Source organism: Nansenia antarctica (genome assembly GCF_963989245.1).
Source record: "Nansenia antarctica genome assembly, chromosome: 14".
NCBI lineage: Eukaryota > Metazoa > Chordata > Actinopteri > Argentiniformes > Microstomatidae > Nansenia > Nansenia antarctica.
This window is the reverse complement of record NC_137684.1, coordinates 1810001-1837999: the sequence shown is the minus strand read 5'-3', so window position 1 is coordinate 1837999 and position 27999 is coordinate 1810001. Positions and strand designations below refer to the sequence as shown.

The 27999-nt window shown below is 44.8% G+C and overlaps 1 protein-coding gene across 1 annotated transcript in view; it reads right to left on the bottom strand.

Moving 5' to 3' along the window:
- Nucleotides 1–1358: 1358 nt before the first annotated feature.
- duox (dual oxidase) overlaps nt 1359–27999 on the bottom strand; it is a gene marked incomplete at both ends in the record, with an annotated part of 33319 nt that continues 6678 nt past the window's right edge. Inside the window, 26 exons of the mRNA XM_080545038.1 lie at nt 1359–1481; nt 2464–2592; nt 2866–3021; nt 7301–7459; nt 7840–8072; nt 9035–9188; nt 9826–9953; nt 10138–10187; nt 10600–10699; nt 10909–11139; nt 11690–11868; nt 14404–14490; nt 15642–15714; nt 16256–16428; nt 17134–17227; nt 17378–17603; nt 20529–20714; nt 22627–22829; nt 23578–23691; nt 23979–24116; nt 24242–24360; nt 24528–24703; nt 25436–25608; nt 27067–27169; nt 27463–27553; nt 27783–27879. Coding sequence (XP_080401164.1) covers nt 1359–1481; nt 2464–2592; nt 2866–3021; nt 7301–7459; nt 7840–8072; nt 9035–9188; nt 9826–9953; nt 10138–10187; nt 10600–10699; nt 10909–11139; nt 11690–11868; nt 14404–14490; nt 15642–15714; nt 16256–16428; nt 17134–17227; nt 17378–17603; nt 20529–20714; nt 22627–22829; nt 23578–23691; nt 23979–24116; nt 24242–24360; nt 24528–24703; nt 25436–25608; nt 27067–27169; nt 27463–27553; nt 27783–27879 — 3695 coding nt within the window. The remainder of the gene's footprint in view (nt 1482–2463; nt 2593–2865; nt 3022–7300; nt 7460–7839; nt 8073–9034; nt 9189–9825; nt 9954–10137; nt 10188–10599; nt 10700–10908; nt 11140–11689; nt 11869–14403; nt 14491–15641; nt 15715–16255; nt 16429–17133; nt 17228–17377; nt 17604–20528; nt 20715–22626; nt 22830–23577; nt 23692–23978; nt 24117–24241; nt 24361–24527; nt 24704–25435; nt 25609–27066; nt 27170–27462; nt 27554–27782; nt 27880–27999) is intronic.

The window sequence follows — 27999 nt, the reverse complement described above, 5'->3', positions numbered from 1 at the left end:
CAGGTGTTCTTAATCAGACTGATTGGGAGGCGCATTGATACTGGAAATGCAATCTGAACTGTGGGTTGTTGGGGGTATTTACCACTGTTGCTAGCCAATCAGAATCCAGTATCCAAACATGCTGTTGTTGAACACGTCTTTTGCACTATGCCACTATTTGCACTAGCTGGCTAGTTGCCAAACTACATTTCCTTGTCTCAGTACTTTGTATTGTACTATAACAATACCTTTAATCTAATCTAATCAAATTTCGTTTGTAAGCAGGCCTTTCCTGAAAAAGAGAGCGATCTTGACACCCTGCATAAACAAAGGTTTCATAATTAATCACACCACGGTCAACATTGTCAACATTAGAATGTGCGTCACATTTTTTTTCTCCAGATATTACAGGATATGTGAGTAAGTAAGTAACGTTTATTTATATAGCACACAATTTACAACGACAAGAGCCGCCCAAAGTGCTTAACAAATCAAATCAAATCAAATCAAATTGTATTTGTATAGCGCATTTCTTACAAGATGCAACTCAATGCGCTTCACATAATAAACATTCTCAGTCAATCAATCAATACTGACAGAGCCGCGAGCAGGCAAAAGTCAAAACCTGTACACTATGTAGCCAGGAAAATTCCCTTGCAGCCCTCTACACATAGAGCGACTACTAGCCAGTTTGCCTACCAGCACCCAGCGGTGGGCCCCCAAAGCCCCCCCCATGGAGCCCCCGCCGCCCCACACACCCAGCCCGCCCCACCACCAGCACACCCAGCCCAGCCAAGCAAGCACAGACCATAAAAGGCCCCCGCACAAGGACGGCCAAGCAGGTGCCCCGGCGGCGGAACAGATAAAATATAAAGAGAAAAACAAGAGAAAAGAGAAAAAATACAGATTAAAGAAAACTGAAAAAATAGAAAAATACACTAAAAGCAAGGTGCAGTACAAATAGAAGTGCAAAGAGTGCAGTGTCGGGAAGGCAGGCTCACCTCAGGTCAAATGTTTGTATACATTTCTCAGAATTTTCTAAATCAACATACTGATTGCCTACAGTACCTCCAGTTTCAACATTTCAATGACAACTTCACAGTCAGGAAAGTAATTAAGCAAATAATCAGATCATGAAGATCATCAGTGGTTGAAAATGACATGAAAAGAAGGAGAGTGAATCAATTTATGGGATTTGACAACATGTGTGTCTAGTAAAGTTCAATGAACCTACATTCGTCCTAAACAAATCTTAGGATAGTCGTTCTTAATGGTTAGTAAACTATAAAACTGTAATGTTTATGTTCCATGTACAGGAGCTGTACTGTATTCTCTAGCCCTTCTGTTTGAGTTCCTTCTCCTCAGCGTTGCCAGGCAGACTAGAAGTTCTCGTAGTGATGGATGAAATGGGTCTGGTCCCGCTTGTTCATCTGCTGACAGGCCTTCTCCACGTTCTTGGTGAGGCCAGGAGGGCCGCAGCTGAACACGCCGATCTTCCCCACCTTGACCGAGGAGAAATGTGTTATGGCAAGATACAGCATATGACTACCTGTGTTCATCAGGGGGGTCTGGTGGAGGTCGAAATCAGACGACGGGCTCATTGTAATGCATGGAATGGAATGAAACAAACATGGGACACAATTACTTATTCCATTCCATGCATTACAATGAGCCCGTCCTCCGGCATGAATGAATGAATGATTTTTATTGTCATTGTAACAGGTTCAACGAAATGTAAATGCAAATCCTATAGGTGCTAACAACCAACACAGTCCTAAGATAATAAAAAACAAGAATGAGACATAAATAGACATAAATAAGTGATCGGTAGGCATCTGAGAATGTATCTATTATGTAAACGTATATACTTATATACACTATATGGCCTATTCACAGGGGGGTATATAGACAGGGGGGAGTTAGCATGTAACTGTGTACTTTAAAAAATAAAATAAAAAATATATATAAACGTATGAACTAGTAACTTATATACAGTATATGATAACCTAACACAAGAATGTAAACATATTGCATCTACCTCCCACAGCCTCCCCTGTTGTGTTCCTATCACATGACTGTACTAGTGCAGCCTACAGAAAGGGGAGGGGCTAGCAGGGAGTGTTGTGAACCACTCTGAATGACATAAGAGCAGCTTAGTTATCATGGAGTATGATGGAGATGGTGTTTACAGGAACTGACTGAATGAATGACTGAATGAATGAATGAATGAATGAATGAATGAATGATCTTAATTGTCATTGTAACAGGTACAACAAAATGTAAATGCTAACAAACCAACACAGTCCTAAGATAATAAAAAAACAAGAATGAGACATAAATAGACATAAATAGGGGGGGGGATATAAATCAAAAATAGGGGGATAAGTGATCGGTAGACATCTGAGAATGTATCTATTATGTGAACTTCTATACTTCTATACCCTATATGGGCTATTCACAGGGGGTGTAGACTGTAGAACTGACCTCAGGGTGGACCTCCTGCAGAGAGCTGAAGAAGGACACGAAAGGCGGCCGCCCGAAATGTGTGACCGACCGCAGGCCGGTGAAAAGGCTGCGGCCCCACACCTTCTGGAAGTGGCGTTCACACACGTACTGCAGAGACATCCCACACACCCCGCGTTACCACGGCAATCACACACAGACCATGTCCTGTTTTTTATTTTCCATTTCATTTAATGTCTTTTTTTAATGACTGAAATCATCTTACAACTACTACTAAGAATAATAATTGTACGTTTATTCATGTAAAGTGACCTTGGGTGTCCAGAAAGGCGCCAATCAAATCAAATGTATTGTTGTTATTATTTTTATGATTATTATTATTATTATTTACTACTACTACTACGTCTGTATGGTTGTTCATACCAGCATGGTGGTGCGGAGGTCAAACTTCTCGGCCAGCTGAGTGATGTAGGTGTGGACGGAGACGAGCTCCAAGGTGTCCATCTCCTCCACCTCCCTGATGATGTCAGACACCCACTCAAACTGCCGCTGGGTGCGTGTGACCCAGATGAAATAGACCTGAAAACACAGACACATTCATTATCATATCAAATAGACCTGAAAACACAGACACGTTCATTATCATATCAAATAGACCTGGAAACAGACACGTTCATTATCATATCAAATAGACCTGTAAACAGACACGTTCATTATCATATCAAATAGACCTGTAAACAGACACGTTCATTATCATATGAAATAGACCAGTAAACAGACACGTTCATTATCATATCAAATAGACCTGTAAACACAGACACATTCATTATCATATCAAATAGACATTCATCATTCATTAATTCGGAGATAATTAATGGAGAGACAGCTGACGGGAGGGAATAGACCCCACTGGGACGGGCATGGGCTAGCTTCCCATGCTTGTAGTTTCCCATGTCTTTGACATGTTGGATTCACCCGCTATAGCTACGAAAAGACAACAAAAGAGAACACCCCTAGAGTCTGCGAGAGCGGGGGCGGAAGATGACTCATCGGCTGACTTTATGGTAACAGACCCTGGACCGGAAACGACTATGAGTATCGGGAGCACAGTGCAAGAGAGTGCCACAACAGTTGCCCCAGCTACAGCCACGTCAACGGGCCACAAACAGCAGATATGTCCCTGTGGTTGGAGGAAGAATACATCCTACCGGGGGTTGAGAATTCACCAAGGAAAGATGAAGTGTTTGACAGAGGAGAGACAGAGGCCTCGCGTTGGTTACTTTCTGCGAAAGGAATCGAATAAGTCGAATGAAGTACAGCAACTGGACGCAAACCATAGCTTGCAGTACATCAGTACCACTGTCGTGGAGGAAGCAAACACAGAGGGGATAACAACAGTGGTAGAACCGACCCAACCCCCTAGACCTGTAGCCGAAAAGAGACTAGCAGGGCATAGACTGCATGTGAAGTGGCCTGGTGCCGGGGATAAGAAGCTGTGGGAAACTATCAATACTGACCTGACCCTGTCTCTTGAGCAACTTAAAGGGACAGTGGAAAAGAAGTTGGAGAGAATGGGGGATATCATCTACCAGTATGGGGCAGAACGCTTTGGAGTGCAAGAAAGGAAAGGCGGGAAAGATGTTCCAACTGCACCCGTTTCCAGGAGGCAACAGGAGATCCAGCGCCTCGTCCTAGAAAGAAGACAACTTAGGAAACGGTGGAAAAAAGCCTCTAGAGTGGAAAGGGAAGGCATAAACGCACTTCAAGTCGACATCAAATCACGGCTGGCATCCCTCCGTAGAGCAGAGAACCTCCGGAAACGTAGAAGGAAGAAAGAACAAGCTAGAACACGGTTCTATGAGGATCCCTTCAAGTTCCTTAAAAGTATCTTCACAAAGGAAAAAAGTGGAGCTCTAAAAACAACAAAGACAGACCTGGAAAATCACCTGAAAGAAACACACTCTGACCCAAGGTGGCATGAACATCTGACCATTCCCTCTGATATCCCACCAATCGACCCCCCTGAACACCACATGCTGATCAGCCCTCCAACCTGGAAAGAGGTGGAAAACACAGTGCGTCGAGCAAGAACGGCATCAGCCCCGGGGCCAAACGGAGTCCCATACAAGGTGTATAAGAACGCATCAGATGTCCTGAGGTTTCTCTGGAGGCTCATGAGAACAGCATGGCAGAAGAAGATAATACCTAAAGCGTGGCGCAGGGCAGGTGGAGTCCTCATCCCAAAGGAGAAGGATGCAGTCAACATCAGCCAATTCCGTCCAATCTCCCTGCTAAACGTTGAGGGCAAAATCTTCTTTAGTGTCATTGCACAGAGGATGGCCGAGTATCTGAAAAGAAACAAATACATCGACACATCTGTACAGAAAGCAGGAATATCAGGATTCTCGGGGTGCTCAGAACATTTCAGCATGATCTGGCACCAGATCCAAACGGCAAAGGTGGAGAGACGGGACATTCACGTCGTCTTTCTGGACCTTGCCAATGCCTTTGGCTCTGTGCCCCACGAACTCCTGTGGTCTGCCTTCGACTTCCACATACCGGACACCATCACAGCCCTGGTTAAATCCTACTTCCAAGACATGCAGTTCTGCTTTACCACCTCTGACTTTACCACCTCTTGGCAGTGCCTGGAAGTAGGCATCATGGCAGGATGCACTATTTCACCCCTGGCATTTGTGATGGCAATGGAAGTCATCATCCGAGCCTCAAAATGGGTTGTAGGCGGACAGCGAGTTGACTCTGGTCAGCGTCTCCCTCCGCTCAGAGCTTACATGGACGACATTACAACGTTGACCACCACCGTCCCATGCACCAGGAGGCTGCTCAGAAAACTGGAAGAGAACATCAGTTGGGCCCGTATGAAGATCAAACCATCCAAGTCACGAAGCATCTCAATTGTGAAGGGAGTGCTCTCTGACCTGAAATTCTTCATCGGCGATGATCCAATCCCAACAGTGTCTGAGCAACCTGTAAAAAGCCTTGGCAGGTGGTATGATGCAAGCCTGAAGGACAAAGACCAGGTGCTACAACTGCGCAAAGATATCAGCAGTGGCCTGCAGTCCATCGACAAAACACAGCTACCTGGATAGTTAAAGGCTTGGTGCCTGCAGTTTGGACTCCTACCACGGATGCTGTGGCCCCTCGCAGTGTATGAGGTCCCAATCTCAATCGTAGAGAAGTTGGAAAGAGGAGTCACAGGCTACATCAAGAAATGGCTCGGAATTCCACGATGCCTTACCACCATAGGTCTCTACGGAGATAGCATCCTCAAGCTGCCCCTCACCAGTCTCACAGAGGAGTTCAAGTGTGCAAAAACAAGACTCCAGATGACACTGAATGAATCCAGAGATTTAGTGGTGAGCAACAACGCACCAACCTTGGCAACCGGGCGCAAATGGACACCAGCCAAAGCGGTGGAGGAAGCAACAGCAGCCCTCAAACATGCTGACATTGTGGGGTATGTTCAGCAGGGAAGAGGAGGCTTCGGGCTAACAGCTGCTCGCCCTGCTTGGAGTAAGGCCACAGCACCAGAACGGAGGAAGATGGTGGTGGAGGAAGTACGCCATCAGGAGGAGGCTGGAAGATGGGCCAAGGCAGTCTCTCTTGCCAAGCAGGGACAGTGGACGCGATGGGACAGTGTGGAGAGGAGGAAGATTAGCTGGAAGGACATGTGGGCCATGGAAGCGAGGCAGTTGAGCTTTATTATCAGAGCTACATACAACGTCCTTCCAACACCAGTTAACCTTGGCCAGTGGTATGGTGAAGACCCGGGGTGTGCCCTTTGTTCCACGCCAGCCACCCTCAGGCACATTCTTTCAGGATGCAAAACTAGTCTCGCCCAAGGACGCTACACGTGCCGTCACAACCAAGTCCTGAAGATCTTTGCATCCACCCTGGAGGACAAACGAGCTGCCACCAACTCCCTACCGCCATCAGCATCCAACCACCAACAGGCAATTACCTTTGTCCGTGAGGGGGCAGCTCGACACCAGGAGCAGCTCGACACCATCTGAGCGAGGCCAGCTACGGTTGGCCCGCGACTGGAAGATGCTGACTGATATTGGACGACAGCTTGTGTTTCCTAAAGAGATCGCCATAACCACCCTGAGACCTGACTTGGTTCTCTGGTCCCCTTCTCTAAAAAAGGTGTACATCATTGAACTAACCGTACCCTGGGAGGACGCAGTGGATGAAGCTTACGAGCGGAAACATCTACGCTATGCTGAGCTCGCCGCCGAAGCACAACACCGCGGCTGGAACACTGAAGTCCGCCCAGTGGAGGTGGGGTGCAGAGGGTTTGTGGCAAGATCCACCACCAGATTGTTTACAGACCTGGGAATCAGAGGCCAAAGCCTGCGTTCAGCCATCAAAGCTGCATCGGAAGCAGCCGAAAGAAGCAGCCAGTGGCTTTTTATGAGAAGGAAAGATCCCTGCTGGGCCCCGAAGTAGCCAACCAGAAGGTATGCGGTCAGCTTAGGCCTGACTCAGGGAAAAGGACGCCCCTGCCTTGCATAGTCTCATGAGACGTCAGCCATTCTCATGACGAATTAGGATTGACGCAAGTTCGGGGCTGATCACCCTGAGCTGGCCACCTCTGGCGAGGGTGTATAGTGTGATGGCCGAAACACCCCATGACCTGGAGGAACACTATTGATGATGCGTCCAAAATTAAACCTAACCCCAGCCCCCCCCCCCCCCCCCCCCCCACACACACACACTCTCACGTACGTGCCTGCACAAAGGAATTTACATCTTATCCTGTGTTTCATAAATAAGAGGTAATGAAAGAACAAATACAGTGGCATATTGTAATTCTTCCGCTTCTTGTCTAGCATACCTTTTTACACTGAATCTTGGACTTGATTGAGGACTTGAAAACGATGTCCTTGAGAATGGAGGCAAATGGGGTGACTCCGATCCCGCCGCCCACCAGGACGGACACCTCAAAGTCTGTCCACTCCTGGTGGCCTTCTCCAAACGGCCCGTCCAGGTACAGCTGTGGAGGGAGACACGCAGCGCATTATAGAGGGGGAAAACAGTAGTGATGTCATCATAATGTAAGCATACAGTAGCAAGACAGTGCACACGCACGCACACGCGCACACACACACACACACACACACACACACACACACATGTGCACACGCGCGCACACACACACACACACACACACACACACACACACACACACACCACACACACACACACACACACACACACACATATGTGCACACGCACGCACACGCGCACACACACACACACACACACACGCACACGCACGCACACACATACGCACGCACACGCACGCACACACACACACACACACACACACACACACACACACACACACACACACACAGAGACAGCGTGCCATGCCTTTGGGTAGGTGCTGAGCTCCTGCAGGTTCTCGGGGGTGTAGACCTCTCTGAGCTGGGTGGTCCAGGGCCCCACGGCCCGGATGTGCAGGCTGAGGGTCTCCTCGTGGGGGGCTGACGTCAGGGTGAACGGGTGGTACTCGTCTGTGCCCAGGGCCAGACACGCCACACGCACCCACTGGCCTGAACGATAGACAAAGCCCTGGGGACGCTTAAACTCCAGGTAGGTCACACCTGCAGCAGAGAGAACAGCCAGTGGAGATGCACCGTCACATAAAAACCCTTTTAACAACTTTTAACTGTTTTTTTTCTCTTTCTCCAGCGCTGTGACTTATCGTGTGTCAATTTCAAGGTCGCTTTCGTATCGTAAGGTTTTACTTTCAATGACTGATATCTGCTGGTAAGTCGCTTTGGATATAAGTGCTAAATGACTTCAATGTAAACATGTAAATGCATAGAAAATACTGGAATAATGGAAACTTTGACATAATGGATTTTTTCTGAAATGAAAAAATAAATATGATATATAATAAATCTATAATAACAGTTTGTCCCATAGAGTAAAATAGCTATGTTGCAATAAACATAATAATTGGGGTAACATCCATACAAAATCCACATGAATCCATTTGGACACAACTCAACTAGAGCACCAGAACCTCTGCATGGCTAAATAGAGATAGATAGATACTTTATTCAAGGTTCCTACAAGTTTCAACAAGTCAAATTTAAGACCTTTTTAGACCTTTTTTAGACCTCTTTTGATATAATTTTTTACCTATTCGCGACACCATATGATAGCTTTTTGTCATCCTGCCAATAATTTCTCCCGGGGGCAGCGAATTGGCATTTTTTTGGTTCCAGCTTCATTCATTTCCACGTAAATAGATGTGGTCGGACTGATTTCCTTGCAGGACAAGCTAATCAAATTTTTTAGACCTAGCACCTCATTTTGTAGACTTTTTTTAACTGAGACTTAAGACCTTTTTAGGCCTTGTAAATCAGATTGCTGGATTTTAGACTTTACGGCTTTTTAAGACCAGCGCGGGAACCCTGTTATTGATCCCTGAGGACTAACTCAGGCGTTACAGCAGCTCAGACCACAAAACAGAAACAACAAAAGGAAGTGACGATTGAATAATACTGAATAAACCTCCAGAGGGGAGGGTTCTCCAGGTTCTCCAGGTTCTCTGTACCTGAGGGCAGCAGCTCAGCCTTCACCACAGGGATCTCCACCTTCTTCCTGCTGAGGCTGATCAGCTTGTCCAGCAGGAAGAGCAGGGCGGGGGGGATCAGGTAGATGTAGAAGCGGGGCTCCTGGAGGAGGGCGAAGCTGCCGTGGATGACCGTCTGTCACAGGAGGAGGAAGCCAAGAGGAGGAGACGTCAAGGACACTCTCAGTCAGACTCAACCACACTCACTATCGCCTACCGTACCCAGTACTCATGACGGAAATGACTGATAGCAATGACCGCTAGCTATTGGTTTGTTCTACCGGGGGGGTTGTGACTGGCGGACATGTTTTGAATGATGAATGAATGAATGAATGAATGAATTATTTTTATTGTCATTGTAACAGGTACAACGAAATTTAAATGCAAACCCTATAGGTGCTAACAATCAACACAGTCCTAAGATAATAAAACACAAGAATGAGACATAAATAGACATAGATAGGGGGGATATAAATAGGGGGATGAGTGATCGGTAGGAATCTAAGAATGTATCTATTATGCAAACGTACATGCTTATATACACTATATGGCCTATTCACAGGGAGGTATATAGACAGGGGGGGGGTTAGCATGTAACTGTGTACTTTTTTTATAAACATAAACGTATGAACTAGTAACTTATATACAGTATATGAAAACCTAACACAAGAATGTAAACCTATTGCAGGGTTATAGAACATTGCACTATTCCCTTGGTTATTGCACAGTAGTTTCTCGTATTGCCCAGGGGGTTTCTGGGTTTCTGTGCTCACCAGGATGTAGATGAGCATGTAGAGTTTGTGTGTGATCCAGAACCCGCGGAAGCTGATGCGACGGAAGTACAGCGAGGCGAAGACGTACATGAAGGAAAAGACGAAGAGGAGCAGGACACCCGTCATCCCTGGAGTGGACAGACACACAGACAGAACATCGCTGAGCTCACGTTCTGCATTGGAGTACAGTGTACGCTTTAACTCTGAGTATTATTATATGATTCTATATTATATGATATTATTCTTATATTATTATATTAAGTACCACTGCAACTTTGAAAGGGGCTTCTGTTTCAAACCCGACTACTGTACCTGGAACTGTCTGAAAGAACCACCATGACCACTTCGGTGGAACTTCAGCCCTGCAAACGTAGACAAATCCCATACTTTATTTCTCTCGTTGCTGCAATGTCGAGGAACTGAAGCGTCAGAATTTTACTCTCTTATACTTACTTACTTACTTACTCTCGTATAATGGGATGTAACAATACACTTGAAACTACTGTACTGTACAATGTATGTGTTACGGTACCTGTGGGATTACGGTACATGTGGGAAAACTAGGGTTAGGGTTAGGTGCTAGGGTGCTATGGTTAGGGTTAGGGTTAGGGTTAGACATGCCAGCATGTACCAAGTCACCCTAGCACCTAACCCTAACCCTAGTTTCCCCACATGTACTGTAACATATGCATGACATGAGTCTTTGAAAAAATATGCAGTACTGCTACACAGTAGATACACAGTAGATCTGAGAAACAATGACGGAGACATTACCCGTTGTTGGATAAGGTCTTGGGGAACAGACAGGCCAGGATGCTGAGGTCACTGATAGAGAGGATGTAGATGTTGACTATGTGGCCCAAAGTGTGAATGACTAGAGGCAGAGGAGAAGGAGAGGTCAGCGACATCACAGGGGAACCCAACATTGACCGAAAAAACACAATTCAAGTTGTTGTTCCATGGCTGTTCATTTATACACTGGAGAAAAAAGAAACAAATAGAGTTGCTCTATCTCCTGTACTTCTACTTCTCTGAGGAGTTTCCGACCCCTGACCTCTGACCTCCCTCTGACCTCCCTCTGACCTGTGAGGATGATGGCGGACATGGCCATGAAGCGGTGGAAGTCGATGGCGGAGTCGAAGGGGATGTAGAAGTTGAGGAAGGTCTCTCTGCCCAGCGTGATGAGGTTCCGGCACACCGTCAGGAGCATGTAAGGGAACAGGAAGGAGATGGCAGCGGCCGACCCGCGGGACACCACGATGCCCACCACCGAGGTCTCTGGGATACCTGTGGAATCGGCCTGCAAACCGTAGTCTAAACACAGAGCTAGGGGTTTGTATCTGTTAGTCCAGGGGTTTTCTTACTCTAGAGTAGGCTGACTGACACAAGGTTGATTCACACACTCATTCTAGAGAAGATACAGTACTGGTCAAAACGTTTGGACACACTTTCCCATTCAGTTGAATGCTTCAGACTAGGGTGACCAGATGTCCCGCTTTGCGCGGCCACGGGGGCCAGTGTCCATCTGCAACAAAGCGCCGCAACCAAGCGTACAACATGTTCAGTTGCAGCAGAACGTTCCAGATTCTATGGAACGTCTTCAGCCTATCAGGAAACAGCATTCATGTTCCCATGGGTGTTCGCATTATTCAGCCAACTCCCTATATCCACGTGGGGCCGTTGCCATGGGAACATGAATGCTGTTTCCTGATAGGCTGAAGACGTTCCATTAGAATCTGGAACGTTCTGCTGCAACTGAACATGTCGGCGCTTGGTTGCGGCGCTTTGTTGCAGCTGGCCCCGTGGCCGCGCAAAAGCGGGACATCTGGTCACCCTACTTCAGACGAGTAAAAACAGAACTCACAGTAGCATCTCTCCAGAGCCACCCCTGCGGTGATGCCGTACACGATGGTGAAGCAGACAATATGGCGGCGGTAATTCTCGACGAAACGTTTGAATTGCTGGATCTTCTTCTGGAGGAGGCCTCTGTTGTAGCTGTCCCTGTTGGGCCTCACATAGACTTTAGGGCTCTGGAGACCTGACCTGAACAGAGGGAGTTACTCATTTATAAACGTTACATAAACGTGTTCACAGTCTGTTAGAACTGTTAGAACAATCACAACAGTTACAGTACATATTGAAGTTTGTCATTTTAATAGAAGGGAATTGAACTAGTCCTGGGGATTACTGAGTGAAAATATATAATACGCCATAACATAGATTAGGTTCATGTTGTACCAGTGTATCATAGAATACCGTACCTATAATCTCTATATTTGAGGAGCTCGAGTGCAAGTGAAATGTGGGCTGATAATGGAGGGAGATCGCATCACAAGGTGAACTTCCTAACCACAAATCACTTTTATAGCTGTGACGGTCAGACAGGTGAACCCAAGTGCAGAACACAGACAGGGAGGGAGGCCATAGATGGTAAACCCAGAGCTGCGACCTGGCACCGTAGTGAAGGCTGGACCGGGCTTTATAACAGCGCTAATGATGGGGCGGCGAGGCCAACGATCCCCAGCAGGTGTGTCGAATGAGACAGGTGGAACAGATGACGGATAATGAGACAGGGAACCAGAGGCTGGCCATGCCCACACACACACACACACAACACAAACGGGCATACAAGGACAGACTAGGAGCTGGCAGACTAGGACCTGACAGACTAGGACAGACTAGGAGCTGACAGACTAGGACCTGACAGACTAGGACAGACTAGGACCTGACAGACTAGGACCTGGCAGACTAGGACCTGACAGACTAGGACAGACTAGGAGCTGACAGACTAGGACAGACTAGGACCTGACAGAATAGGACCTGACAGACTAGGACAGACTAGGAGCTGACAGACTAGGACCTGACAGACTAGGACAGACTAGGACCTGACAGACTAGGACCTGACAGACTAGGACCTGACAGACTAGGAGCTGACAGACTAGGACCTGACAGACTAGGACCTGACAGACTAGGAGCTGACAGACTAGGACCTGACAGACTAGGACAGACTAGGACCTGACAGACTAGGACCTGACAGACTAGGACCTGGCAGACTAGGACAGACTAGGAGGACAGACAAGGACAGACTAGGAGCTGACAGACTAGGACAGACTAGGACCTGACAGACTAGGACCTGACAGACTAGGAGCTGACAGACTAGGACCTGACAGACTAGGACCTGACAGACTAGGAGCTGACAGACTAGGACCTGACAGACTAGGACAGACTAGGACCTGACAGACTAGGACCTGACAGACTAGGACAGACTAGGACCTGACAGACTAGGACCTGACAGACTAGGACCTGGCAGACTAGGACAGACTAGGAGGACAGACAAGGACAGACTAGGACAGACTAGGAGCTGACAGACTAGGACAGACTAGGACAGACTAGGACCTGACAGACTAGGACCTGACAGACTAGGAGCTGGCAGACTAGGACCTGACAGACTAGGAGCTGACAGACTAGGACCTGACAGACTAGGACCTGACAGACTAGGAGCTGACAGACTAGGACCTGACAGACTAGGAGGAAGTGTGGGGAGTGACAGTGTCCCCACCCATTTTGCCTGCAGTAGCAGCACATACAGTCCAGGGTGTTGCCCTACTACAGTATAACACAGAACAGATTATTGATTGTCTACTTGAGATATGTGAGTAATGAGGCACATGTTCAGATAGGGCGGAAAGGAGCCATGGCCCTGCCTATCTGCCCTGCCTGGCCCTGCGCCAATCACAGTGCCCTCCTGGATGTTCTTTTTTTTGGGGGGGGGGGGGGGGGGTGTGGTCCAGTGGGCTAGCACAGTGGCTACAGTGCACACATATGCCCATGTCGGCATGGGTTCGAATCCGGCCGTGCTGACAACCCTCTCCTCCTTACTTCCTTGTCTACCTTCACTATCCCTATCCAATAAAATGCTAAAATATGAGTGGAACTACCACAAAAAAACTGAAAGTAAAAATAGTAAAGAAAAGAAAATGATAACCTCTGTAACCTCACCTTGTATGCCGAGAAGAGATTAGAGCAAAGGAAGAGATTAGAGCAAAGGAAGCACACAGTAACGCAACCTGGCTGTGGCTCTCCCTGCAGCCCAAACACCAGGATAACAGAGAACAAAAGGATTGGAGCTCGACCAACATTTTAAAACACCATCAAGTGAGACAGAGGCTGGGTTGCACCAACCTGGTTTAAAACTAATCCAGGATTAAAATGATGATGTGCAACGCGTCTCTGATTAACTTTAAACCTAGTTTAAGCCTGGATTTACTAAGCCTGGATTAACTCTAAACCAGGATTAGTTTAAACCAGGTTGGTGCAACCCAGCCAGAGTGTTCTAGAAAGAAGAGTGGTGCCAATGAAGGGGTTCATTTTAGATTGGCCAACATTCCTTTACATTATACCAAATAGATATTCGGGAAATCAGGAAGTTTAACCGGGGAGGTATAGGGAACTATTTACATCTTGTTGGTGCCAGTCTTCTGATATAACACTCTGAACTGAGGACCTACTTCTTCTGATATAACACTCTGAACAGAGGACCTACTTCTTCTGATATAACACTCTGAACAGAGGACCTACTTCTTCCCTTGTCGCCTACGGAGCCCCTGTCCCGACGCTGTCCCGACGCTGCTGTAGGAGAGGCTGATATCCCCTTCAGTTGGAGAGCTGAGAAAATGAGATAAGACAAGGTCATTCTGGTCATTCTTAATATGGTCTTTGATAGCCTACTGTCTAGTGTCTACACAGTAACATGGGTGATTAACAATTAACAATACACAAACCATGAGGCTGTAGGTCCAGTAACTGACTCATGAATTCTTATTAAAGTATAAAACCAGGGTGGGGTTGTGATGAGAACCAGGTCAACCACCTGACCAGGGTGAGGTAGCAGGTTGTCATGTTGTATCAACCACCTAGCAACTAGCTGACAAATGTGGGGGTTTGTTGTTGAAAAATAGCCGATTTGAATGAGATGTTGATATCCCCTTCAGTTGGAGAGCTAAGAAAATGAGATGACAAGGTCATTCTTAATATGGTCTTTGATAGCCTACTGTCTACACAGTAACCTGGGTGATAGTCAATGAACAATACACAAACCATACCCAAAATTTCAGAATCTGTACAAAATTAACCCTAATCAAAACGACAATGGAATTGACCAGTTTTACTATTGTAAAGGATGATAGGACATCTAATGTATGTATGGTGCAATAATGTTGTTTTGGGAATAATGGACAACTTGATATGGGAGTTTTCAGGAAGTAACTGGCCATTCCCATAAATAACTGGCACATGAGGCTGTAGGTCCAGTAACTGACTCATGAATTCTTATTAAAGTATAAAACCAGGGTGGGGTTGTGATGAGAATACAAGCAGGTCAACCACCTGACCAGGGTGAGGTATCCTGTGGTCATGTTGTATCAACCACCTAGCAACTAGCTGACAAATGTGGGGTTTTGTTGTTGAAAAATAGCTGATTTGAATCACCACAAATCTTTCTTGTTTAGCAGACACCTTTATCCAAAGCGACTTATCCAAAGCAACAAGTACAAGTGAATCATCTATGCATCAGTCATCATTCAAAAAAAAAAAAAAACGGTAGAAGGATTACAGTAGAGGAACTGTACAGGGGGATAGTGGGGGTGAAGAAGTCTTGATGTCGCCATTAGCGACATGAGGTGACAAAATAAATCACATTGGATGCCAACATTGGAAATCACATTGGATGCCAACTTTCCAATGAATTTGTTCCTAGTCACCACACTTAATTCTTTGATAGTCATTTTCTGTCTCCAATTTTAGAAATGTTGTTCTACCTGTTCCTCTGCGGGGTGATGAAGGACACTCGCTGATGCCGATTTAGTCTCTTCTTCTCCTGTACCTCCATCCCTGTAAAGGCACATGGTGACACCCTGTGAGAATAGTACATAGTACACAGGTAAAACTACCACAAGTTAAGAAAATGCACACAGGGGCGCTTAGGTGGCGTAGCGGGTTAAGCGTTGACCATGTAACCGCAGGGTCCCTGGTTCGAATCCGGCCGGGGACATATCCTGCATGTCATCCCTCCTCTCTCTCTCACCCTTCCTTCCTGTCTAAATCTCTACTATATCTGTCAATAAAATTTAAAATATGAGTGGGACTGCCCCACTCAGAAAAAAATACTTAAAAAAAGAAAAATGCACACTGTAGTTTCGGGAGATGCGTGGGTGAAACTTAAAAGAAAGAAAGAGCTGTACACTCTTGCTCTGATGCCAATTATTTACTGGACCAATGTTTCGGCAACAAGCCACCTTCTTCAGGGTTTCAATGGAGGACTGGGACAGGGACAGGGACAGGGGAGACATGTGGACTACAAAAAGACCTAAAGCAACTCCAAGGAGATTAGAAGAAGCCTTCGAGGGTAATCTAGTGTCTCTAAAAATTCAACCTTTGATGTTGAGCTGAGCGAACTGTAGCTGGTCGTGGTCTCTAAGCAGGAAGTGAAAGTCCTCCCAGGTGATGCTCTCCTTGTCGTCGAAGCCGGCGGCCTTCAGCATGGCCTGGATGGCATCCTCCGCCCGACTCTTAGTCAGGGCTCCGCTGGAGATCTCTATGAAGGACCTGGAGCACACACAGAGGGGGCAGAGTTGGAACATCAACCCATCTGTTGAGGAAGACTTTCAGAATGCCCCAGGATACTGTAGATCCTCACAGAGTGTTTGTACAAAATGTTACAGCTCTCAATGCTGTAGGTCCAGTAACTGACTCATGAATTCTTATTAAAGTATAAAACCAGGGTGGGGTTGTGATGAGAATACAACCAGGTCCAACCACCTGACAAGGGTGAGGTATCCTGTCGTCATGTTGTATCAACCACCTAGCAACTAGCTGACAAATGTGGGGTTTTGTTGTTGAAAAATAGCTAAGATTTGAATCGCCACAAATCTACAAGGATTTTTCTTCACAGAGTGACGTTCGACTCTGGTCACACCTCTATGAAGTGTGGTTGCCAATGCGTTTTCCAATGTGTTTTCCAGCGGGGTACAACTGTCTTTAAACTACAATGCAGGTGGTGGATGGTGATGACTGTGGAACTATTTTGATAATGACACCCCAAACCCATGAACAGGTTTATTGAAACATAAAAATAACAACAACAGCAAATGTTGAAAGTGGCCAACGGTAAGTTATTTGTCGTGAGGGTCAGTAGGGAAAACCCGAATTCCTGAACCCAATAGTGGGGTGTGGCTTCATGTTTCTCAGGATTTGAACGATGCCGGTGTGAGTAGGCCTACCTATAATGGAAGAAAAGTGGTTAGCGCTAACCTTAGAAGTGTAGAAAACTCCTCTTTTGACAAGAAACCATCTTCATTGATGTCATGCATTGAGAACATCAGCTTTGACTTTTCCTCTGGGGTACCTGTGGATAAACAGAGGTCATTCCTATTCAGAACACCCTGAATTCAACGACGTTCTATTTACGATGTAAGAAAATGGTAGTAACAAGATGTAAGAAGATGACCCAAAATGCGAATCGAAGTGCTTGAGTCCCACTGGACATAACATGCACCTTTCATGAAGATAACGATGACATCCAGGAACTCCTGGAAGGAGAGGTAACCATTGCCATCTTTGTCAGCCAGCGTGAACATGGAGTCCACAAAGAGTGAGTCAGGTTTGAGTCCCAGGGCGTCTGCAAACTCAGTCCCTGACAGCTCACACTGCAGGACCTCTCTGGTCTTCTTAGAGGACACGCCGTGCAGGTCCCCGGCGTCACATTTCTCAATCTCCAGAACCTACAGGACAGATGGTGGTTATGGGCAGACACCCAATGAGTCATTGTGGCATTCGGATGGTCATGGGGGTCGAATTGAGGACAGTAAGACACAGTCAACACTAAGACACAGTCAACACTAGGACACAGTCAACACTAGGACACAGTCAACACTAGGACACAGTCAACACTGGGACACAGTCAACACTAGGACACAGTCAACACTAGGACACAGTCAACACTAGGACACACCTGCAATGGTCAATTATAATCCCTGTGCCGAAAAAACCTTGTGCCATGGAGAATAATGACTTCCGCCCCATAGCTCTAACTTCCATTGTGATGAAATGTTTTGAACGATATGTACTGTCTCTGCTTAGAAAACACATTGACCCACTGCTAGATGTTTTTCAATTTGCCTATAAACAGAACCGTAGCACGGAGGATGCTATTCTCTATATCACACATTCTGTATCCAAGCACCTCGAGAACAAAAAGGCCTATGCCCGAATTATGTTTGTTGACTTTAGTTCCGCCTTTAATACGGTACAACCCCACGTGCTCTTAGGAAAGCTCAAAGACATGGGTGTCAATAGTACTTTAATCAAATGGATCCATTCCTTCATGTTAGAAAGAGAACAGCAAGTGAAAGTCAATGGAACACTGTCAGTGACTAAACACTGCAGTACAGGTGTCCCCCAAGGTTGCGTTCTGTCTCCATATCTTTTCTCAGTATACACCAACGACTGTAAAAGTAACCACCCAAGCAACCATATTATAAAATATGCTGACGACACTGCAATTCTAAGTCTCCTTGATAAAGATACAGACCCCTCGGTGCTCCATGATGAGATTAATATATTCACTAAATGGTGCGACAGCAACCATCTCATCTTAAACCCCACCAAAACTCAGGAGGTTGTGTTAGACCCAAGGCAGGTAACTGACCATGAGCCTGTGGTCGTTAAAGACCAAACAATCATCCAGGTGCCCTCTTATAAGTACTTAGGTATTCAGTTAGACAACCATCTCTGCTGGAATACACACTTAGACAGCTTATGTAACAAACTACAGCAGAGGCTTTATCACCTGAGGCGACTCAGACTTTATGGGGTGAGAAAGCAGATCATGAGAATTTTCTATCAGTCCATTGTTGAAAGTGTAATCAGATATGGAATAATTGTGTGGTTTGGCAACTTAACTGTACAACAAAAAAACAGACTAGTCAGCATTCACAAAACAGCTATGAAAATTGTAGGTGAAAGAGACTATGTGATCCTAAATAAACTATATGAAAAAGCTGTCCTGGACAAGGCTAACAAGATAATCGCAGACCCCCAACATCCGCTCTCCACAGAATACGAAGTTCTCCCCCTAGGTAGAAGGCTTCGCATGCCAAGATGTAACTATAAGCTCTTAAAACTATCATTTGTCCCATTCTCCATTAAACTAATCAATTCTCTCAAGCAGAAACGATGATTAGGACATGATCACCAGCACCTGCACTTTATCTTAGACACCACTTGAAGGGCCATGTGCAATATTCGAAAACACCACTTGAAGGGTTATGTGCAATATATATTTATACCAAATGATGCCATGTCCAGGTGGAAACTGCTGCCAATGTCACTCAATGTTTGTTGCTGTCCTGTTGTTTACTTTGTCTACTGTATGTTGTATGTATCGTCACTGTTGCACTTGAAGCATGAAAGTACCATGCCCAAGACAAATTTCCCCTCGGGGACAATAAAGTACAATCAATCAATCAATCAATCACAGTCAACACTAGGACACAGTCAACACTAAGACACAGTCAACACTAGGACACAGTCAACACTGGGACACAGTCAACACTAGGACACAGTCAACACTAGGACACAGTCAACACTAGGACACAGTCAACACTGGGACACAGTCAACACTAGGACACAGTCAACACTGGGACACAGTCAACACTGGGACACAGTCAACACTAGGACACAGTCAACACTAGGACACAGTCAACACTAGGACACAGTCAACACTGGGACACAGTCAACACTAGGACACAGTCAACACTAGGACACAGTCAACACTAGGACACAGTCAACACTGGGACACAGTCAACACTGGGACACAGTCAACACTAGGACACAGTCAACACTGGGACACAGTCAACACTAGGACACAGTCAACACTAGGACACAGTCAACACTAGGACACAGTCAACACTAGGACACAGTCAACACTGGGACACAGTCAACACTAGGACACAGTCAACACTAGGACACAGTCAACACTGGGACACAGTCAACACTGGGACACAGTCAACACTAGGACACAGTCAACACTGGGACACAGTCAACACTAGGACACAGTCAACACTAGGACACAGTCAACACTAGGACACAGTCAAGGTTACCAGATGGAAACTATTTAGTCTCCTACAAGTCATTGGGCTGCTGGATGTTTGACTTCATTTGACCTCTACTTGACTCTTCTACTACTACTACTACTACTACTACTACTACTACTACTACTACTACTACTACTACTACTACTACTACTACTACTACTACTACTACTACTACTACTACTACTACTACTACTACTACTACTACTACTACTACTATTACTACTACTATTACTACTACTATTACTACTACTACTACTACTTCTACTCCTCCTCCTCCTCCACTCTGATCTAGACGTCCTTGAGCAAGACACTGAATCCCAAATTGCTCCCAATGAGCGGGCCGGCGCCTTGCGCGTGTGAATGTGTGTGTGAATGGGTGAATGAGAGGCCATTGTAAAGTGTTTTGGAATAAGGCGCTATATAAGTGCAGTCCATTTCCTATTTTATTTACTACCATTTACTACTTTATTCACTATCCACTACTACTACTACTCCTGCTACAGAACACAACTACAGTATCATCAGGTGAGGAGGGGGAGAGCAGTAGAGTACCTTAGCAAAGGCATGTCGGATGAAGGTCTCCACTATCTGGGCCCTCTGCTCTTTGGTCACGGCCTCTCTTAGAAGCTGCTTCTCTCTCATCTCCATCAGTGTCACAGCCTGCTCATCGCCTGGCACCTCAGAACGCAAGTGACGCACGAACTCAGCTCGCTGGCTCTCCTCATCAAAAAACAACACCTGCAGGGGCACACGAGGAGGGGTGGTGGGTGTTGGGTGGTGAGACAGAGACAGCGACGGTTGTTTAAGAAGAACAACAGAACAACGTTAAAACTGCTTAGGTTGTGGGTTTGATTCCCGCCAGGACCATATATACTGAAAAATGTATGCACTCACAGGAATGTAAGTCGCTTTAGATAAAAGTGTCAGCTAAATGGCATATGTTTGTATTATATTATAAGACAAACATGCTTTCAGTGAGAAAATACACAATGATTAACTGGGGCACATGAACAGGAAGACGGATGATAGATGCTGGGAGGATGAGGAATGTGATGAACGATGATGAATGAAATGTAGGAGGAATGTACGAAGGTATGAAATAAAATACTGTATATGTGTCAGTTTTAATCTCTCCTCGCACAACTAGTCTTACAACACACATATAACGGCACATGAATCCTGCGTGAAAACCCCAAAAGTCCCAAACTGCGACTCAAATGTTCAGACTTTTATTCTTCATGTAAATTCATGTAAATAAATGTCAACGTTGTTGAAAATCAACGACACACTCGCTAGTCAACAAACACAGCTTGTTTTGTGAGCCTGCTAACAATGTAAAGTGTTACTGTTAACTAGGTAGTGGTGGGGATTACTCACAGAATCCATTGCGTTGCAAGATTTCGGCTTTGACTAACGAGTGTGTCATTGATTTTCAACAACGTTGACATTTATTGACATGTTTCAGATTAAAAGTCAGAACAATTTGATTGGTTGCCCACTTGTTCCCCGTTTCACCAGCTGCTGTCACATATTATTGTCTTGTTGTAGTTTTATATCATTTTATACTGAGAATGTAAGTCTCTCCACAGTTTGGTGAATCTAGCAGCACTCAAGGAAGGCCCCTTTCCTTCCTGTAAGGGATGGGCCAAGATCTGTGGCGCAGTGAATAATTCTGACTATGGACACTGGACAGGGCCCATAACTTGTGCAATCACAGATTTGTATAATATGATTGGTTCCCAAGAATACTGACCAGGGGTGCACATAACTGGTGCGCCAGTGCGCATGCGTCGCCAAAATGCATGCTGCGCGACAGATCAGCCGCATGAGGGCGCTTTTGCGCACCCAAAAAAAAAGAAGAAAAAAAAAGAATAGTTGATCACAAAAAAAACATCCTCTACCATGGTTGAAATTGAGGACAGTGATAATTTACAGCAGTCAAGAGAGCAGTGATGATGACGATTAAGCTTGTAGTATAAATAAATGCTTAGGCTGTAACTTTTTGTTGAAAAGTTGATTTCAGTGTTTACAGAACAGAGCAGTGCTTAAAGAGATCAGTTGATTTCATTGTGTTTAAAGGAGTCTGACAGACTTTCATGCTTAAAGAGCAGTCATTTGATTTTGCATTTGTTTCTTTTGTTTTGCACACAATCATTTGTTCGTTCATCTTTATTTATGAATAAATGTCGTTTTGCTAATATAAGTTATCCATGTATCCCTTTTTCATCCATCCTGTGGGACGGGTCGTGACTCACGAGCTCGGGGAGCACCAAGCAGCATCCCTAGGTGCTCCTCTGAGCACTGGCCCCAAAAAGTTATGTGCACCCCTGATACTGACCTCATTTGGTTCATGAGGTCAGTATTCTTGGGAACCAATCATATTATACAAATCTGTGGACAGTTCTATAAATATGAGTCCCGCCCAATGTTGGGGGCTTCTTGCTTATTGGTCTGCTCGTTTCTCTCTGCGCTCATGTGACGTTGCTTAATAAAAGGCCTCTTTGGAGACAATTGATTTAAAGCTCTTTGTGCTTTATACGTTTTACTCAATCTATTCAGAATCAATTAAATCCACAACAGTCTCTCAGTAGCCTCCGCTACATAGGCATCCATTTCATCTGGTGTTACTCCCCCCCTCTGTGGAACTCACCAGGTCGTACTCCTTGGGTACTTTCAGGAGCAGAGCTCTATGGGGCCAGTCGTTGGACAGGAGGACGACCAGGTGGGTCTGGTTGGCCAGGCTGAGGGAGCGCAGGGTGGGCCCGGCCGCATCAAACATGATCAGCCTCCTCTCCTCATCCACCAGCACGTTGACCGGGTGGAGGGGTTTCCCGGGCCCCTGCCACTCAGAGGCTGGCCAGCGTGAAGGAGAAGGGAATGGATGGGAGGGGGGAGGGATATTAGAAGGTGATAGAAGACCCTCCACATACTCTTACCCATAAACAATGGCTGCTGTCTTTCCTGGACATACTCTATATGGAACAATCTACAGCCAGAATACACAGAGCTAAGGAAAGGACAATTCAAACATGGACCTCTGCAATGCAAAAGATAAAAGAGTTGATGGAGTGACTGTGTTTGTAAACTGTGTTGTATGTGGATGTAACCTGTAAATATTGTACTGTTATGATTTTATGATATACCAAATATAGTGTAATGAAGAACTATGGGGGGGTGGGGGGGGTAGAAGGGATGTTATCACCATGGGGGGGGGGGGGTTACTTGTGTGTTTATAGTGGGGTATAGTGGGTTTAAAAAAGTCAGGACAGACACTTATTTTGTTTGGTGTGATAATTGTGATAATTGTGAGTTTTTCATGTGTACTGTTTTGCAATAAATAATTGATTACAAAAAAAAGAAGGTGATAGAAGAAGGCTTTTCCTTCTATCAATGGCCCCGGGCCTGAGCTGGATTACTCTTCCTGCTACGACTGGTGGATTGATGATTCACTCGCTTAGTCAAATGTATTGATTGTAAGTCGCTTTGGAATAAGGCGTCTGCTAAATGGCAAAAATGTAAATATTAGACCATGTATGGCATTGGCAAGATCTTGCTGGTGTTTTCATAAGTCGTATATGGAAAAGTAAACCAATACACACACCTGCGATTCCAACAGTGGGTCCCATCGCTTTATCGGCAGCTCTACGTCTCTTCTGGAACTTCTTGAACTTGGATTTACGGAAATAGGCCACGACACAGGCCATAAGGAAAGCCACTGTAGGGAAAATGTAATATTGCAACCAGCAATTTTTGACATTTTAGTGGGGGGCGCTAAATACATTATTAATGATAACATAATCAGGGATGCAAACTGGTGATGGCCCAAAAAGGTGACACATTTTTTTTTTGCCTGAAAACAAAGAACATTTATGAAAATTGTTGACCTATTTTGAGGTAAAAACGGCTAAAACGGCTAAAAGGTGACAAGTTTGCACCCCTGATAATATGTTATGCATGGCAACTATTCACGTTAATTCAGATTTATTCAAATGAAGTACTGACCAACAGGAAAGAGAAACAAGCATATGACGAAGATGCCGAAGCCTGCTTTGCTCCCGTCAAAGTAGTAGAGAGTGGTGGCATTGGTGCATGGGTGGAGGTCTGAGGCCTTGACCTGGGAGGGCTGGGGACAGGGGTCGCCTAGAGGTCACAGAGAGACAGCTCATGCATTTAAAGGTCAGGGGCGTCATACTGACCAGTACAGTCATCACCAACACAGATGTGCTACCCCTCATGATCTTGAGCAACAACGGGTGTGTCCTTACCCTCCCTCCAAAAGAAGACACTCCTCTGGATGTCTCCCTCCTCTGCACTGGTGACTGCCAGGAGGACGTCGTGAAACGTCATGTTCCTGATGGTCTGGATCTCTTCATCTGTGAACAAACTATGGAGTCCAGGATGAGTGGACAGCCGCGGCCAAATGACCGACAGGAAATGGTATGACTATGAATGACTAGCACCAAAAGACGTGGCGATTCAAATGTGATGTGTCCTCTTGACATGTGTTGTGTTGCTTCTACACTTCTGACGCAGTACAGACGTTATTCCTACCCGTTCTGTCTGTTCTCGAACCAGAAGCGGTCGCCATTCCTGATCCGTTCAAACTGGTCCAGGACAATGGAGGAGAACACAGGACCTGGACCGTCAACAGACTCCAGGAGGCCCCCTGGGAAGAGCTCCAGCTCAGAGATGTCACCGTCATACAGATCTGCCAGGTCGCTTAGCAACTGGATGAAGAGACAAAATAGGATGAACATATAATAATAATAATAATAACAACAACAACAACAACAACAACAACAACAACAACAAGAATAATAATAATAATAATAAATTATGTTTTTAAATTATTATTATTATTAATTTATTATATATTTAACTTGTATTACATTTATAAAGAGATTTTCATGATACAAGAATAAATACAATTATTTGTGCATAAAATAAAAGTTAAAATAGAATGGTACTGTACTGTATTTTCACTGAACTGTTGTACTGCTGTAATTTTGCATTATATGCGTAGGCATGCTGAATGCACGAGTCATATGCAAAAGATGGTTCTGCTATTAACCATTAGATTGGTAGATACATAGCAGAACCATCTTTTGCATATGACTCGTGCATTCAGCACGCCTCCGCATATAATGCAAAATTACAGCAGTACAACAGTTCAGTGAAAATACAGTACAGTACCATTCCTACATTGTACCCTACTAATCATCTAACATGAATTGTTAGATGTTAGATCTTTCACACAGCCTACCAAGCTTTACTCTCCTAGTCTAGTTAGCCTACCTGGCTTCACTGTCCGAGTTAGCCTAGTCTAGTTAGCCTACCTGGCTTCACTGTCTGAGTTAGCCTAGTCTAGTTAGCCTACCTGGCTTCACTGTCCTAGTTAGCCTAGTCTAGTCAGCCTACCTGGCTTCACTGTCTTAGTTAGCCTAGTCTAGTCAGCCTACCTGTGGGTTGGTTGTGTGCAGCTGAGGGTTGATGTCCTCCCATGTCTTCACCGGGGGAAGCCCCAGGGTGTGTCTGATCTGGCTGTAGCTGGGGAGGCCGAAGTCCCTCCCTCTCTGGATGACCTGGGCCACCAGGTCGGAACGGGAGAACTTCAGGGGACCGTACATGTAGTCTGGTAGCGTATGTTATTACATTGTTACTACAGTGTTGTAGGTATGTTATTACAGTGTTATTACAGTGTTATTACAGTGTTGTAGGTATGTTATTACAGTGTTGTAGGTATGTTATTACAGTGTTATTACAGTGTTATTACAGTGTGGTAGGTGTGTTATTACAGTGTTATTACAGTGTTATTACAGTGTGGTAGGTATGTTATTACAGTGTTATTACAGTGTTGTAGGTGTGTTATTACAGTGTTGTAGGTATGTTATTACAGTGTTATTACAGTGTGGTAGGTGTGTTATTACAGTGTTGTAGGTATGTTATTACAGTGTTATTACAGTGTTGTAGGTATGTTATTACAGTGTTATTACAGTGTTGTAGGTGTGTTATTACAGTGTTATTACAGTGTTGTAGGTGTGTTATCACAGTGTTGTAGGTATGTTATTACAGTGTTATTACAGTGTTGTAGGTATGTTATTACAGTGTTGTAGGTATGTTATTACAGTGTTGTAGGTATGTTATTACAGTGTTGGAGGTATGTTATTACAGTGTTATTACAGTGTTGTAGGTATGTTATTACAGTGTTATTACAGTGTTGTAGGTATGTTATTACAGTGTTGTAGGTATGTTATTACAGTGTTGTAGGTATGTTATTACAGTGTTGTAGGTATGTTATTACAGTGTTATTACAGTGTTGTAGGTATGTTATTACAGTGTTGTAGGTATGTTATTACAGTGTTATTACAGTGTTGTAGGTATGTTATTACAGTGTTGTAGGTATGTTATTACAGTGTTGTAGGTATGTTATTACAGTGTTGTAGGTATGTTATTACAGTGTTATTACAGTGTTGTAGGTGTGTTATTACAGTGTTATTACAGTGTTGTAGGTATGTTATTACAGTGTTATTACAGTGTTGTAGGTATGTTATTACAGTGTTATTACAGTGTTGTAGGTATGTTATTACAGTGTTATTACAGTGTTATTACAGTGTTGTAGGTATGTTATTACAGTGTTATTACAGTGTTGTAGGTGTGTTATTACAGTGTTATTACAGTGTTGTAGGTGTGTTATTACAGTGTTATTACAGTGTTGTAGGTGTGTTATTACAGTGTTATTACAGTGTTGTAGGTGTGTTATTACAGTGTTATTACAGTGTTATTACAGTGTTATTACAGTGTTGTAGGTGTGTTATTACAGTGTTATTACAGTGTTATTACAGTGCATACATGTAGTCTGGTTGAGTAGAAAGACAACAAATGGTCACATACAACATCTTCTGTTCTGACTTTCTCTAGCACTGTGACTGCTGATGGCACATCAAAGGTTTTACTAACGATGACTGATGTATAGTTTATTCCTACTTATTTTAGACAAATGTACTTATTGTACGTTTGGATAAAAGTGTCTGCTAAATGACTTAAATGTTTCAAAGTGTTAGCTGGGTTGAAAGATAAGCTTCAAAGTGACCTCGTAAGTCCTCCACAACGATGTTGTCCTCTCTCTCTGCGATCTGGGAGGTCATTCCCATGATGAGGTCATCTATGTCCTGGCCTGACCTCAGGTTGGGGTTCTACAAGATAGAATTATTGGTTCAAAGCAACACACTTCCATGTTCATATTCAGTCTAGTTTGTTTGGATCGAATATCTCTTTCATCAGAATCAGAATCAGTTTCTACAGATGTATCGCCACGTAGGTTTTCACAAACAAGGAATTTGCTTTGGTCTGGCGGTGCAGAACAATAACAATAAACTAAGTGCGAGGACAAAAACAGACAAAAACATAAGTGAAAAATAATAATAACGCTAGAGATGAAAACCAGGGTTCAGATAGAGATAAAAACCAGATGATGATCAGCTGTTACCTGACGGTTCCAAAAACTGTTACACATCCGCATGGCGGGTGACAGGCTCCCGTCGATGTTGACCACGTCCCTAAAGTGGCATGTTCTGTTTCTGCAGTCAGAGTAAAACACATGAAAAATGCATGGATACACACTACGCAGCGGTTGAAAAAGAAATGCTGTAATAAACATTGTGTTTTGGATCATGATTCTTTGAGAAAAACAAACAAAACCAGCCCAAGAGCATTGCAGTGATATTTTACACACGAGTAAAACATTGTTGTGCTGAGTTTATATTCATATTTTTCCCAGTCAAAGGAGGAGTATGAATCCTGCAGTACCTCATGTAGACACCAGGGGGGACCATAGTGGATCCGAACCGCTCAGCAGCAGCCGAGAACTCAGATGAGATCCCTGGATCGACAAACTTCTGGTAGCCTGTCAGAGCAGACGGTAATACGGCAGGGTTAGAAACTACTACTGAATATAGAAGGGCAGTGGTGTATCTGTTACGGTACATGTGGGAAATCGGTACATGTGGGAAAACTAGGTTTAGGG